The following is a 16195-nucleotide window of genomic DNA, read 5'->3' on the forward strand; positions in this document are numbered from 1 at the left end:
CAAGTGCCTGGGAGCCTGTATCCATGTGAGAGACCCAGATGAAGCTCTTGACTCCCACTTGGCCCAGCATTTGGCTGTTGCAGCCACTTGGGGATGGAAGATCTCTTTTTGTTTCTCCCTCTCTCTTTCTGAAACCCTGACTTTCAGATTAATACACAGTGTTATGTCTTCTCCTAAGTTACCCGAGCCCCAGCAGCTGTGCTGGGTGTTGGAAGTGAATTCAGGACTTACTGCAGACGGGAAGGACACCAGTCACTCTGTCACCACTTCACTGCCCGGTAGGACTGGTCTGGAAGAACTCCCTGATCAGCTGTGGACAGCAGCGAGCTGAACACTGAGGTGCTGCCCGTGATCCTTGCAGGGCCAGTTACTGTCACCGCCCCTGAGATGGTGGCACCCCAGGCTGGAGCAGCCCAGTGCTGACCTGGCTAGTGCTGGTTGTCAGTCTTCTATGGGATGGAGATCAAGGTCCTATGTTCCTCTTGCACTGTCCTGGGGAGCTTTGGGACCTGCCGGCCTGTGAGCCAGATGGGGCCCATGCCACAGAAGTGCACTCCTGGGGCATGCTCACCCCTAGCTCTCAGCACCTGAGTTGCCCAAGGTGGCTGCAATCTATACCCCTTGCTTGCTACCCAGCACTGCTGGGGCACTCTCACGTGATCCTGCAAATTGCTCTCACTGGCTACTTCTGATTCCTATCCACAAAGTCTGGTCAGCAAACAGAATACCTTGGTGATCAGGCCCAACCTGGCCCCTAGGGACCTATGGGCTCCATTAACAATCAGCCAGCACACCTGAGGGGGCAGGGCAAGCCAAGGAGGGGGGCTTCGGCCCCTCCTGAAGCCACTGGGGCTGGATGCAAGCATGCCTGCTGACCTGCGGCCCGGCTCATGGAAGCTCCACTCAGTGGAAGAAGAACGAGCAGTTGCTGGGCACCACCACCACCTGCCAGAGATGGCCACTTTCTGATCGGGACTGGCACGGGTTCAGCAGGCAGCTGGTATAGGATCCACCGAGCTGGAGGTTCTCCATTCCATGTGTAATTCTTTCCTGTGTGTCAATCAAAGCACTCCCTTTCCCAGAATGCATTTGCTCCATTCAGGACCTGGAGGAAGACACCTTGGAAATATGGAAATTAAGCTCTACACGGAACTTTTTATGGCGGGATCACAAAACACACAGCGTATTTATGCCTGTGAAGACACCAACCCTCTGACCTCATAAAAGAGGCCAACAACTGGGGGCGCTCTCTTCCACTGGAGACCAGGTCTGTAGGGCGTGGTGGGGTGCTCCCCTGCTCCCCTTCCTCCTCTCCTTGCTTCTGGGCCCGCTGCCTGTTCATGCTGAGTATCTCTCTATAGGGCAATCCTGCCCACATGTGTGTGTGTCTATATTCATTTTCTCGCTGCTCAAGTGCAGTTACTTTCTGTATGTCAGCACCCAGCTCCTAGCTTTGTGCATGACAAGAGCCTGGAATAGAGATCCACGCAGCCTCCTTCTCCTCACCAGGGCCGACTTTCTCTGCCTGCTGGGCTGAACCAGTGTGGCAATGATGGCCACGGGCCACGCACCACACCTACCAACAGATGATTTTTTTTCCTGGGCTGCGGCCCCGGACAGGAGAGGGGAATGGCAGCTGGGCGGCTGGGTCATCTGCGTGAGGGCAAGGACTGCAGCAGCAGCAGCTTCCTGCCTGGGAAGGACACGTGTCTGCCAGTCCTGTGGACACTTAGGAGGTGCACGGCTGGTGCAGTGGTTAAGGCCCTGCTTGGGAAGCCTGCATCAGATTTCTTGGGTTTGAGTACCAGCTTCTTTCTGCTTTGGATCTGGCTTCCTACTGGAACGCGCTCTAAGCAGGTGATGGCTCAGGTGACCTGTGCACCTGTCACCATGTGGGAGACCTCGATTAAGTCTTTGGCTTCTGGCTTTGGTCTGGTCCAGCTGTGGCTGTTGCAAGTATTTGGGAAGTAACCCAGCAAAATGGAATAATATTTTTTTCCATTCAAAGAATGAAAAATAATTGTAAATGCAGAGTGGATGGAGCTCATGTGCCAATCAAGCTTATGCCCAACATGTGGCAATAGGCACCCACTTGCTATATGAATGGGCAGGACACAAAGTCCCCGGATGTGAGGAAGCCATGATCTGAGGGATGACAAGGAAGATGCCGAGATTAAGGACACAATCAATACTATTGGATCTAAGTGAAGCAATGGGGCTTGTTAACTGAGGGCTGCGAGCTGCCTGGGTGTGGCAGACACAGCACGTCAAGCCTCTGGCCCCTTCTGGGCAATGGGCAAGGGGTTGGATGGGCCCCACCTGCTGTTTCAGTGTCAGGACTGACCACCAGGAAAGCCCATTGTGTGTCCTACCCGATCGCATGGGGTTGGGCCTTGGGCCCAGAACAGCCTCATGAGAGATAAGGCGGCTGGGAGGTGGGAGTAGGGCACCTGTGCTGCCTTATCTCGGGTGTGGGAACATCTTGCCTGCTCAGTCTCCCTGTGTGTTCTTTTGTTCTGCTTAAGCACCAGGCTCAAGGCTCTCGGGCAGGCTTTCAACCCTGGGTGTTCCAGACCGGAGGGAGGCCTGACCAGGGCCCTTCCCCTACAGCCCCAGCCAAGTGCACACAGATGGTGGTCACTGGACCGAGGCTCCTGTCACACACACCAGCTGGCCGTGAGGACTTAGGCCCCGTCACACACACCTGCTGGCCATGGGACCAAGGCTCTTGTTACACACACTTGCTGGCTATGGGGACCAAGGGCCCTGTCATACACACCTGCTTGCCATGGGGGATGAGGCCCCTTGCAACTCCAAGCCCGCTTTCTTCTTCCTTTCTTTTCTTTTTTTTAAGATATATTCATTTTACTTGAAAGTAAGAATTACAGAGAGGGAAGGAGAGACAAAGATCTTCTGTACATTGATTCACTTCCCAAATGACTGCAACATTCAGACCAGAGCTGGGCTGGTCTGAAACCAGGAGCCAGTAGCTTCTTGCATATCTTCAAATTTGAGTGCAGGGTCCCAAGGCTTTGGGGCATCCTCTGCTGCTTTTCCAGGCCATAAGCAGGGAGTTTAATTGAAAGTGGATTAGTCAGGGGCCCGGTAGGTAGCCTAGTGGCTAAAGTCCTTGTCTTACACACTCCGGGATCCCTTATGGGTGCTGGTTTGTATTCTGGCAGCTCTGCTTCTCATCCAGCTCCCTGCTTGTGTCCTGGGAAAGCAGTCGAGGACGGCACAAAGCCTTGGGATCCTGCACTCAAAAGGCAATTCCAGGGGAGGCTTCTGGCTTCTGGCTTCGGATTGACTCAGTTCCAGCCATCGTGGCTGCTTGGAGAGTGAATCATGGGCCGGAAATCTTCCTCTCTGTCTCTCCTCCTCTCTGTATACCTGACTTTGCAATAAAAATAAATAAATTTCTTTTAAAAAAATGGTTGAACAAAAGAAAATAGAGCAGTCGGAACTAGAATTGGCACCCATATGGGAGACCAGCATGGCGGACAGAGGATTAACCTGTGTATCACCTTGCTGGCCCCAGGGAAACGGCCCTTTTATAAAGCTCCATGTAATCATGTGGCATTGGCCTTGAGCAACTGCTGTCATCTGGTCTCTTGGGGCTGTGGCAGCTTCCCGCTCCAAACCGTGTGCTGCCTCAACATCATTCCCCTGCCTCTGCCTTTACTTCCATTTTGTACCAGCATGGGGCCTTCGGGCAGGTGGAAGGGAGAGCTTAGGGCTTTCTCTGGTCTTTGTTCAGTGCAACTGTGGCCCCCAGGTATGCACGTGGCCATTCGGGCTCTAGCAGTGTGTTGGAAACTTTTCAAGCTCCATACTGTTTTCAATAGCTACCATGAGGTCCTAGAGGCGGGGAGTTACGGGAAAAGCAGTACTTAGCTTGCAGTCATAGAGGTTGGAAGTCTGCACCGTGTATGTGCCAGCCGTGGCAGAGGTCCCCTGGCATCATCCCCTGACAAAGGGCATCACGGTGGCAGAGTGCATGCAGAGACAGGAAGTCCGAAAGCCCTTGACCCATGGGCCCCACATTCTAAACCATCCACACCAGCTCCACACACAGCTGCTCCAGGGCCCCGGCTTCCAGGACATGACTCCTGCACCATGCCAGCCCACAGCAGCCACACAGATACCTTATGCCCCAGATCTCCACGGACACTTTCCCTCAGTCTATTGTTTGTGCCACCTGTCACTGTGGCCCCCGGGCGGCTGTAGTTATGCAACTCTGTTTTTGACAGTTATCTCTGGGGCAAAGGCTACTCACATTGGGTGATTCAGCTCCCCTGTCCCCCGCCCCAAAGGGAGGGGAGTGGGTTGTCCCAGAAACCAGTAGGCAGGTGCAGTAATGACAGCTCCCTGGAAATGAGGGCTGGGGTCTTGTCTAGCTCTCCTTCTCCCTGCCCTGCACTCCCCAGCCTCCAGGGGCTACTGGTTTTCACAATGAGGGTGAGCTTTTGGTTTTCAAGGCGTGTGTGCTTGGGGAGGGTGGGAGAGCAGGGATGAAACAGCATGCTGAGACGGGCAGTGGGCAGACAGCACAGTCCGGTACAATGGACAGAGGATGGTAGGCCCAGCGCTGACTGTCCCCGGTGTATGTCCCAGTGCTTGCCCAGCTCTGTGCCTGGGCATGCTCTGTGCCTGCATCCTCTCTGAGCCCTCTCTGGTCCCTGTTGCGGGCTTCCTATCTGGCAGGTCCTGGGGTATCTGGGTTGCCGCCGAGCTAGATGTCCACCATGCTTGCTTCTCCGTTCAGAGTTTCTGTGAGAGCTCTCCCTTCTGTAGGGGTTCACAGAAGACACTCTGCCACAGCAAGCCTTCCAGTCTCCAACTGTGGGATGCCTCCTTCCACGGGGCCATACCAACCAGCGGCCACAGTTGGCAGAGAGTCCTAGGTCTAGATTTGGAGGTGACAGGTGCTTGGTGGGGTTTGGGGCAGGGGTCCATCCTTGCTCTATGGTTCCTTGGAGCCAAAGGGACTAAGTTGTACCTTCTTATCCTGACAAGGTCTATGGGGTGTCCCAAGAAGAAAAGGGCAGGGTTTTCTGTGAAGTTTAGACATTTCCAGTCCTTCTTTGGCCTTTTTGTCACTAGTAACCTGGGCATGTTGCACGTGTGCGTGCACACACACACACTCCCATGCCACTCCAGGCCTCAGGTTTCTCATCTGTAGAATGGACACATTGGGCTGGTCTGTAAGCAGCGGTGGCTTTTGCATGCTGTGTTTGCAGCCTCAGTGCTCTGCAGACTGGGCAGTTCCCCTTCTTTCTCCCCGGCCCGAGTTTTCCTAGAATATTATCTGTGTATGTGACCCCGATCTCCACACTTCTGTCCTCCTCTCAGTCCCACAGACCACACCTGTTGTGGCTGAGGAGGAAGGCCCCCCGTGCAGGTTCTACATACACTCAGTACTCGGGGACCCTCCCCTTTCACCCCCTTCTGCCTGTCCTCCAGCCTCTTTGCAGTCAGCCCTGGGGCCTGGTATGTTCCCGCTCACATCCTCTTTGTTGTTTCTACCCTTATCTTGTTCACAGAGCAGAAGAAAGGCTCCTGGGATGGGTGCCAAGGAAGCCGAGAGAGCATGGGAGGCAGCTTGCTCTGTCTCCCCTGCCTTTGGGATTGCCGGATTCCTGGGGTCTCCCAAGTGTTTCTATGCAGAGCGGCCGCACCCAAAACACAGTTACTCTTGAACCCTCACCCACCCAGGCCTCCCTCCTTCCCAAATGACTCTCACTCGGGCTGCTCAAGGCCTGTCATCATGATGCCTAGAGTGTTACACGCGGCCTGGCCACCCTCCCCAGGGTGCCTGTGATTGGCCGTCTGGTCCCCAGAATGTGGGAGAGCCCCGGGAGCTGTGTAGAGAGATCCCAGACAGCCAAGCCAGCCCGTCGGAGCCCTCAGGTGACAGGAAGAATGACAAGGCCCCAGGTGCAACAGAGCAGCTTTATTTGTGAGTGAGGAGACGTTACACCTGCTGGGGACAGGGCGGGCAGGTTTCTTGGAGAACACGTGGACCCACCCCTGGGAGCCCAGGCAGCTGGGTGGGACAGGCTGGGCTGAACAGCAGGGAGCGGTCCTGTTGGGGGAAGATCCCGGTCAGCAAGGACACTCAAGGATGCTGATTCTCAGAGACACCGGCTGCTATCACATCCACCCTCAGGAGGAGGCTGAGACCCCAGGCTGGGGCTTGTCACAGCCACAGGGCTGCCCAGGCTTGGGGTGTGCGTGTTTGACTGCATGTATGTGTGTGTGTGTGTGTGTGTGCATATGCAGCTGTATCAGTGTCCACATGTCTGTGTGTGTGTGTTGGGGCCATGTGTGTGTGATGGCTGGGTGTGTGTGTGTTAGGATCTTGTGTGTGTATGTGTGTGTCAGGGCCACGTGTGTGCCTCTGTGGAGCTGCACTGCTGTCACCCCTCTCTCCATCTCTGTCAGCTTTGCTCTGGATTGCTTTGTGTATTCATGTGTGCGTGTCTTCCTCTGGATGCCACCGTCCCATCCCTCCCCCACTGCTGCCCTCTCCCCGGAAGTGGGAGCAGCACTCACTGGCTTGGGGAGGGTTACAGCCGAATGACAAATTCCAGCTTGTTGATCAACAGATCTGCAACAACAGGAAGCAGGCTGGAGTCACTGTCCCCTGGGGATCGCCTACCTCCCCTTTTTCCCTCCTCCCCCAGAGTGGGAGGGCTGGGATATGGGGCTCTGGCTGGTCTAGGGGGCAGCAGTCCATCTCCCAACCAGCCCCAGGGTTCTCCGCATCAGGCCTGATGGAGGAGGCAGGATCTCTACCTCAAAATTCAGGGCAACCGAGGAAACTGAGGTCAGAGAGAGCCAACTGTCCTGGGGGTGTGGAGCAGGCTCCTGGGGGGGGGTGCTGTCCCCAGAGGGAGAGGGTCCTGGAAGGGGCCACTTACGGGCAATGTCGTGCACCAGGCTGATGTCCAAGTGGCCCAGAATCCCATTTACCAGAGGACACACCTGCCATGGGGGCAGAAGGGGCAGTTAGGTGGTAGGTACCTGTAGGGGTTCCTGGAAGATTTTTCTGCCTGGTGCCAGGTCATCCCATGGATAGACCCACGTTAGGCCTGGGAATGTAGAGTGTCTCAGCTGCCACCACAAGCCCAGCATTCCCCAGGTTGTCGTAGCGTCAGCTTCCAGGTTGGGTGGGGGGCTTTGGGGAGGGGTGAGTCTCTGCTTAGAGGAGGCTCTGGATGCCTGCCTGTGTGTCGTCAAGGCAGGCCGGATAGTGGGCATCTAAGGCTTGCCCGTTTCAGCTCAAGTCTGGGCATACACAGAGCCTGGTGCAGAGCACATGTCCATGGAAGCATTGGGAAGGATGGACAGAAGGCAAACTGGCAGGTGCAACCCCAAGGGGACGGTGGATGGGCCTGGGCTGGCTCAGCCCAGGGCTGTGTTCAGCCTGAGATGCTCTGAGATCCTGCACTGGGGGTGTGGGGTTGTGCCTCTGCTCACTCACCTTGCCCTGGATCAGATCGGGAAGGACTTTGGTCAGGATCCCTGTCAGGCTGTCTACAAGATTTTGGATGGCCGGGGGAGCGGTTCTGAAAAAAAAAAAAAAGGCCATGAGGCTGTGCGGTGGTCTGAGGTTGGTCTGCAGGGGCCTTGGGTGGAGCTTCTGTGCAGCCCTAGTTTTGGCACTCCAGATCTTGCCTCCCCATAGCCATGGCCACAGTCATGTGCAAGCCAACAACAAGCACTCTTTGAGACTGGTGCTGTAGGCTGGAATGCATAGTCTACGCTGAATGCCAGGGCATGTGTGCAGGTGTTGGCTGAGGCCGCAGACCCCACACATGCGCACATGGGCTCAGTGTACACGAGGGTGGGGGCTCAGCAAATGCACACAGGTGAAGCATGGAGAATGCATTTAGTAGATGCTAGCTACATTGGGGACAGCTCTTGCCTGTTATGACTGACTCAGTCTCCCCGTATGACAGGCAGCCAAAATACATAACCTGGTTAGGTTCCCCATCTACTTTCCTCTGCGGTAGGCAAAGCACAAACATTCCTAGGATTTTGGGGGGATTCTACTAGGAACCTCAGTCGAGTTCCATGTTACGGATCAGTAAGCTGAGACTGAAGTAGGAGACGCTGGGTCCAAGTGCACATAGGAAGCTCTCCATTTCTCTTTCCACCCCCTGTAACAGATGGGACTCTAACCCAGATGGCGCATTGCCTAATCCAATACACTGCAGGTTAGCCTGGATAGGTGACTTTCATCCATCCATTTCCCTGTCCATTGGTCCATAAATCTATGTCCATCTTTCCTTCTATCCTCTGCTCATCTCTCCTTTGACTGACCACTGACCATCCATCCATTTACCCATCTGTCTTTTTCTCCTTCCACCCACCTACCCATCCATCTGTCCCTCTTTTCTCATTCTCCCATCCATTTCCTTAATCTTCCCTCCTCTCCCTCATTCTCCTATTGGTCTATCTTTCTGAAAACTCATCCATCATCCCATTTCTGCTGTCTGAGCAACAGAAGGCACTGCCTGGTCTTACCCATTTAGAAGGGAGATTTCCAGGCTGCCAGGGGGATGGGTGCAGTCACCAACAACCAGACGGGTCTTCCCCTGGCTGTCCTTCACAGCCATTATCTCCGCTGTGATGTTGAGCTGCACAGCCAGCTTCAGCAGGTTCCCGACCAGGGGCCTGTAGAGGAGACAGCCCTGCTGGCATCTGGCCTTCCACATTCCAAGCCAGTCAGGCTTTCTCCTTGCCTGAAATGCCAGCCGCATTGCCCTCCACCCTGCTCACCACTGTACTCAGCCTATTTCCTAGTAGGGGGAACAAGGTGAATTCCCCAAGCCACCCAGTGTTGCTCAGCACAGCAGTTAATGAGCTAAAGCTGAATGAAGGGTCAGGTCTCTTGGAGTCCACACCCACCTCTTTGGCTACTTATGATTGGCAAGGTCCTGGTAACCTGTCTGCCCCCATACATTCTTGGGACCCACTCACGTGTTTACTTTGAGGATCAGGCCCAGGGGGATGGTGACATAGAGGCGATGACCAGCAGGACTCTGAACAAGGCCAAGTTCCAGAAGCTGGGGATTGGTGACCTTAATACTGTTCAGGAAACAATGTTGCCAGGAAAGCATTAGCACATCCACCCCCAAACCCAGATGCCATCTTCCACTGCCATCTTGCCTATGCCAGAGAGAGACCACCTACCTGGGGTGGGGACAAAAAAAACTACATGTGTCCTTTTGATGTGATTCTCACCACCCCCACACACAGATGCACGCACACACACACACACACACATACACACACACACACACAGCGTTCTCTCCTCACCTCAAGTCCATGAGTTATTCCAGGCTGTCTGTGTCTGTCCTTGATTTGCCTTCTATGTGCTAGCTCAAGGGCTTACAAAGGAAATGGTTACTCCATATTGGCTGTCTGTGTGGCTTGATGGGAGTGGGGGACAGAGAAGTGTGTGGATGGATGAACGAAGGTGTAGTGAGAAGGAGTGAGGAGCAGATGCATGGACAATGGATCGGTTAGTGGATGAGTCAACGATGTATGGACAACTGGAGTAAATGCTGCATGAATGTTCATGGTGAGGAATCACTCTTCCTGTTGCAACCTTCAGTGGTAAGCAGGTGCCCAAAGTTTATCATAGGGGTGGAGAGGCAGGAAGTCAGTGTGGAAAGGCTGGAAGACAGACCTCCCTAGTCTAACCTGCAGGCCTTCTGACACTCTGTGGGTACCACAGTCTTCACTTTACAGATGGAGAAAATGTGGCCCCAGAGACTGGAGTCCTCCAGCAAGTGAGTGGTACATTTAGAAATCAAACTCTGTCCCCAAGATGGGAAGCAACTACCTGGCAGGAGCTGGGGTTGGGCTCTTGGACATGGCTCCACCAGCCTGTGTGGTCAGCCTTTGCTTAAGTGTTTCTTGCTCGGTGAGCTTTCATGAGTGTTGCAGGGAACACCACATTAGAACTTTACCCCGACTTGCATGATGCTACAGTGGAAACAGGCAGTGTACACTGTCTAGCTTTTATCAGAAGGCTGCCTGGGTGTCAAGGCATTACACAAGTGGTAGTAGTGTAAGACGCCTTGACTTTGGGCCTTGCTAAGTTAGGGTCTGCCTCATCCCAGTGACGGGAGACAGATCCTCCCTATGATTTGGTTTTCCCAGCTATACTGGAGATCACAGAGCAGACTCCAGGGCTGCCTTGAGAGTTCTAGGAGGTACAGGAGCTTCCAGATTGATATGGGAGGGAGGGAGGCAGGGGGCCCCTGCTGGACCAGAGAAGAGACTCGGAGTTGAGTCCCAGTCCCTGGTTCTGAACACTCCATCGCTTCCTTCTGGGACATTTCCTGAGGCTGGCAGCTCCTCAGTCGGGATTCGTGATGGGGGCCAAGGCCCTGTTTTAGGACAACTCACTCAATGATGCTGCTCAGACCGGGGATTAGTGAAGTCACTTTTCCCAGCAGGTTCCCAAGCAGGCCACCAGAGGCACCTCCAGTCCCTAGGAGGTCCAGGAGCGGGAGATTTTCCAGGGTGCCAGCTAGATCCCCGGTGAGCAGGCCACTGCTAAGCGCTGGACACACAGAGGAAAACTTTTGGCAGTCAGATCTGACAATTCCAGAACATCAGACCCCTGCTTCATTCATCCCTGCTGTGTTCTCCCTGCCCCCATGACCAGACACATAAGGGCACATGCATACACACATGTCTGAAAGAGACCATCACAGATTCACTTACCATTTGTCAAGCTTCCAGCAAGCTCTGTGGGATCCGTGGGCAGGGCCGGACCCACAGGCAAGGCCAGGGCCTGGTTCAGAGGCGAGGGCAGGTCTGGACTCGCTGACAATGGCAGGGCCTGGTCCAAGGGCAATGACAGGGTCTGGTCCAATGGCAAGGACAGGGCCTGGTCCAAGGGCGAGGGCAGGGTCTGGTCCAGGGGCAAGGGCAGGTCTGGACTCGCCGGCAATGAGAGGGCCTGGTCCAGGGGAAAGGTAAGGTTTGGACTTTCTAGCAAGGACAGGGCCTGGTCCAGGGGCAAGGACAGGTCTGGGCTTTCCAACAAGGCTAGGGCCTGATCCACAGGCAAGGTCAGGGTCTGATTCAAGGGCAAAGACAGGGCCTGGTCCAGGGGCAAGGGCAGGGCCTGGTCCAATGGCAAGGACAGGGCCTGGTCCAAGGGCGAGGGCAGGGTCTGGTCCAGGGGCAAGGGCAGGTCTGGACTCGCCGGCAATGAGAGGGCCTGGTCCAGGGGAAAGGTAAGGTTTGGACTTTCTAGCAAGGACAGGGCCTGGTCCAGGGGCAAGGACAGGTCTGGGCTTTCCAACAAGTCTAGGGCCTGATCCACAGGCAAGGTCAGGGTCTGATTCAAGGGCAAAGACAGGGCCTGGTCCAGGGGAAAGGACAGATCTGGACTCACAGGCAAGGGCTGAGCTTGCTTCAGGGGCAAGTTCAAGTCTGGACTCACAGGTAACAGCTGGGCTTGCTTCAGGGGCAAGGTCAAGTCTGGACTCACAGGTAACGGCTGGGCTTGCTTCAGGGGCAAGGTCAAGTCTGGACTCACAGGTAAAGGTTTGACTTGCTTCAGGGGCAAGGTCAAGTCTGGACTCACAGGTAATGGCTGGGCTTGCTTCAGGGGCAAGGTCAAGTCTGGACTCACAGGTAATGGCTGGGCTTGCTTCAGGGGCAAGGTCAAGTCTGGACTCACAGGTAATGGCTGGGCTTGCTTCACAGGGCTGGACACAGCCTTGTTCAGTGGCAAAACCGGAAGCTGGGCAGGAAGCAAGGGAAGACCTTCCAGCTGGACTATGGTCTGCACCAGCAGTCCCCAGAAGACAATGAGGCCTCTGACATGCGACATCTCCTCCCTTGATCTCTGTGGACAGAATGATGACTCCCAATGTGGTCTGAATGTCACAGGAGCTGGTCCACCTCCCGCACTGTTCATTGTGGGTTGCACCTCTCATGTCTTCTCTCCCCGGAACTCTTCCGCCCACCTTGGCACACAAACACTGCTGTGCCCATCCTCTGCCAGCCTCAGGCTGCTTCCTGTCCCCTTAGTGTCTGCTCGCATCTGAGCTGGATCCAATGACACTGCACAGCCGAGGGGAGACTTGGCAAGCGTAAGAAGTGTCCTCCAAGGTCTCAAGTACACAGAGGAGGTAGGAGGCAGTTGTGAAACCAGACCTGCTCGACCTGGAGACCTCTGTGGACATGGAGGGACTGGCTTGCTGCCCCTGGCCTGGGTCACTGCCCCTGGTCCCTGCTCTCAGACCAGCATTTGCACGGCTGAAGAAATGACGGCCCCTGTTGAGGCTTTTGGTCTGGGTTCAGGCCATCCTGGTTTATAGACTAAACAGACTCATAGCCATCCTCGCATAAGGATCTCTGTTGCAGAAATTTTCGCTGTTTAAGAACTTGGATGTAGAGAACCAAAGGACCAGAGAGGGGTAATGGCTTTTCCAAGGTCACACCATGATCGGTGGCCAAGCTACAGTTGGAGGCAGGCCTGCAAAGCCTGCTGAGACAGTCTCACATACATACACAAGCTCTCTTGGCTCTTTCTCCCTCAGGCTTGGCCCCAGGGGAACTGAGGCAAACCCTGGAGTTTTGCTGTCTTTGGACCCAGATACTGCCAATTCACCCCCAGGTCTACTTGGCAACCAGCGAGAGCCTCCACAGGCTGATCTGGGGCCTGCATTCAAATGTGCTGTCTGTTAGGGCAACGCCGGTCAGCCAGTACACTTTGCCTGCGCGCACTCACTCTGGGGCTGGGATGGAGAGTCCTTTTGGGTCCCTAGGGCTGGTGCGGCCCCCGTGGGGAGGGGAACATTGACCTCTGAACGTCTTTATGATAGATCCTTTATGAACGCAATAGAAGTAAAACATTCCCAGTTCCAGAAAAGCACACCCAGAGATACAAAACCAGGTCAAAATCTCAGGAGGTTTGTGGATGATCCAAACCCACATTGGAATTCGAACCCCAAGTTCAAATTCATGCTTCAGAGCTTTCAGTCTCAGGCATGAGCAATGCTCGTCTCTGCACTTGACCTAGGAAGGCGGAGCGAATGTCGGCCCCTCCATCCTGACCGCAGCCTGTCCTGAGTCCCTGGCAAGGCTCACAAGTGTGTGACCCTATCCGTGCTCTGCTCCTGCCTGCCCCGCTATGGGGAGCCTGGTACCGTCTCCCTGCCCCTGCCCCTGCCAGCCAGGGCAGTGGAGGGACACGGAATAGGCCCATCTCACCTGGGCTTCCCGGAGGTCTCAGCAGCTCTTGTGGTCTCCTCCTTCCTCGTCTCCTTGCTGCTGCCAAGGAAGGCAACTTCTTTTATAGCACGGGAATCAGGAAATATCCGATGGGAGGATGACTTTCTAGATGCTTCAGCAATCTGGCAATGTCTTTCAGAGCTCTCCAAAGTAAATAACTGCCAATCACACTGGCAGGTGGGACTGCTAAGCTCTTCAGTCGACAAATTAACCAGGAAAACTTGAGCTGTTACTCAAGACTTGGTGGTTTGGGAGTAAGGCTGTGGTTGGGGACCCACACTCACGGTGGCCTAGGAGGGTACACGCAGGACACTGAGAGAAGAGCTGGTCAGAGCCCAGGAAGGGATTTGTCTTATCTCTTGGCCACTGTCCTTCTCTCATCTGATTCTTTCTCTCCAATTGGAGAGCACCTGCTCCCAGGGTCACATGAGCTGAGTTCTGGCTTCCCAGAACTGGTGTGCTCACGTCCCACTGATGTCAGGGACGGGGTCTCCCTGTAGCTCCATGGTCCTGGGAGTGCAGGGGATGGTGGGGCCACTGTTCCTCCTTGACAGAAGGGGAAGCTGTGTGAGGCAGGAATAAGGTTCTCTAGGGGGCGGCCTGAAGCCCAGAGTGTATAATGATAGGAGTGTAGCAGCTCAGATGGCCCGGCTTGTCACTCGCCCTGGTCCCTCCTTAGTTTCTACGCTGAGAAGTGAAGAGCACCCCAACTCCCTACCTGTGGATCTCGTGCTCCCCACTTACACAGCCCACGTCCCCAGCGTTCCAGGCCTGAGGGCTCCCAGGATCCTGGCTGCTCTCCTCATTCTGTTGCTACTGTTTCCCAAGCAAAATAACCTAGCACTTGTCGTTATCACTTTGAAGAAAAGAGAAGAAAAGAGAAGGAAAGGGAAGAAGCACTTGGCTTGGTGGTTATGAAACCCGTGTCCTCTGGTGGAGTGCTGGGGTTCGATTCCAAGCTCAGGCTCCTGACTCCAGCTTCTGGCCTGTGCGCCCTGGGGGGCGGGGGCAGTGATGTTACCCACGTGGGAGGCCTGGTTGGAGTTTGGATTCTTGCCTCAGCCCTCTGGTTTCTGTGGGCACTTGGGGATGAACCAGCAGATAGAAAGACATGCAACTTACTAACACCTATGTGCCAGATCCAAGCCTTATCTTTATCAGAAGTGGTTGGCATTGGTACCTCTGATGCATCAGTGTGGGGACTGGTGGGCCAGGGGTGGGGTAGGGCAGGGACACACAACACGTGAGCAATGGAGTCCATTTAGCATCCCCCTGCTCTGCCCACACCCACTGAGGGGTCATCCAAGCTGGGGGGTCTTCCTCTCACACCAGGTCTTTCTAGCCCTGCTCCACAGCCTGTGTGAGTGAGTCCAGGGCTGGGCTAGTAGTTGTTTCATTATATCAGTTTTAATTAGAATGTTTTGATTAACATGTGATACTTGTTCTTATGGTACAATGCTGCAACACATGCATGAACTAATCAAACAGGGTAATTATCCTTTCTTTACATTTGGAGCTGACTAACCCCACTTACCAGAACTTGTTTTTGCTTTTTTAAACATTTTAGGGTATGTGTGTGTGTCTGACATTTTGGTATTGAGGATTAAGCCATCACTTTCAATGTTGGCATTCCATATCAGAGCTCTGGTTTCAGTCCCAGCTGCTCTATTTCCAATCCAGCACCCTACTAATGTACCTGGGAAAACAGAAAATGGTCCAAGAGTTTGGGTCCCTGCACGCATGTGGGAAACCAGGATGAAGTTCCTATCTCCTGCATTCAGTCTGGAGCGGTGCTGGCCTTTGCAGCTATTTAAGGAGTAAATCAATGGGTAGAAGATTCTCTTTTACCCTGCCCTTCGAAGAATTCAATCTTAAAAAAAAAGACTTTAGAAATTATTTATTTACTAGCATGTGCACCAGAGACATTCTGGTTAACTCCAAGTCCTTGGATTCTGGCATCCATGAGGTAGGTCCAGCTAGAGTCCTGGGACCTGACTTCTGCCTGGACCAGGTAGGTGGCCATTTGGAGAGTGGACCAGTGGATGAAAGATGGGTCTCTGTGCCTCTCCCTCTCTCTTTGGAGCTCTGAATTTTAAATGAGTCAATAGGAAGCGAAGGAGATAGAAGCACCTCCTTCAGATAGTGGGGCACAAATGAAGCCTCTGGAAGAAGCAATAAAATGCCGGGCGGAAATGGATCACCAAGCGTGGTGGCATTTGAACATCATCAAAGTGAAAAGCATGGGGTTTGGCACAGTAGCCTAGTGGCTAAGGTCCTCACCTTGCACTCTCCAGGATCCCATATGGGCACTGGTTCTAATCTCAGTGGTCCCACTTCCCATCCAGCTTCCTGCCTGTGGCCTGAGAAAGCAGTCATGGACAGCCAAAAACCTTGGGACCCTGCACCCACGTGGGAGACCTGGAAGAGGCTTCTTGCGCCTGGCTCCTGGCTTCGGATCAGCTCAGCTCCGGCCATTGTGGCCACTTGGAGAGTGAGCCATCGGACAAAGATCTTCCTGTTTGTCTCTCCTTCTCTATATCTGACTTTCCAATAAAAACAAAAGCAAGTCTTAAAAAAAATAAAAAGAAGAAGGAGAAGAAGAAGAAGAAGAGAGAAATGTGTGCCGAGGCCAGAGTCTCTGAGCTGAGATTCTCCCAGGTCTCCAGCCTCACCGCCCAGCAGCCCAGGCCCTGGAATAACCGGCCCAGTGTCACCAGGTTCCAACCGGATTCTGAGTCCGAGTGCACCTGCTACCTGACGTGAAACCAGAAGAGGTGAGCTTGCTATGAAGTAGCTCAACTCTGGGCCTTCACTGACTTGGAGTACCTGCTGCTTTCCTTGTTTTGTGTATTAAAAGCATCATTTTGTTGTTGTTCTTTATTTGAAAGAGAGAGATGTATCTTCCACCCACTGATTCATTCCC

General features: G+C 54.1%; 1 protein-coding gene across 1 annotated transcript; it reads right to left on the reverse strand.

Moving 5' to 3' along the window:
- Positions 1 to 5938: 5938 nt before the first annotated feature.
- Positions 5939 to 13571, reverse strand: BPIFA1 (BPI fold containing family A member 1). The gene is made up of 10 exons (XM_040981125.1): positions 13252 to 13571; positions 11714 to 11881; positions 10747 to 10864; positions 10426 to 10582; positions 8989 to 9096; positions 8533 to 8682; positions 7487 to 7571; positions 6924 to 6987; positions 6556 to 6610; positions 5939 to 6085 (listed from the first exon to the last, which is right to left on the reverse strand). Exons 2-9 carry the CDS (start codon positions 11864 to 11866, stop codon positions 6570 to 6572), a joined length of 876 nt encoding a protein of 291 aa, XP_040837059.1. The 5' UTR covers positions 11867 to 11881; positions 13252 to 13571; the 3' UTR covers positions 5939 to 6085; positions 6556 to 6569.
- Positions 13572 to 16195: the final 2624 nt, after the last annotated feature.

This window comes from Ochotona curzoniae, unplaced genomic scaffold (genome assembly GCF_017591425.1).
Source record: "Ochotona curzoniae isolate NIBS_2020 unplaced genomic scaffold, NIBS_Ocur_1.0 contig_3520, whole genome shotgun sequence".
NCBI lineage: Eukaryota > Metazoa > Chordata > Mammalia > Lagomorpha > Ochotonidae > Ochotona > Ochotona curzoniae.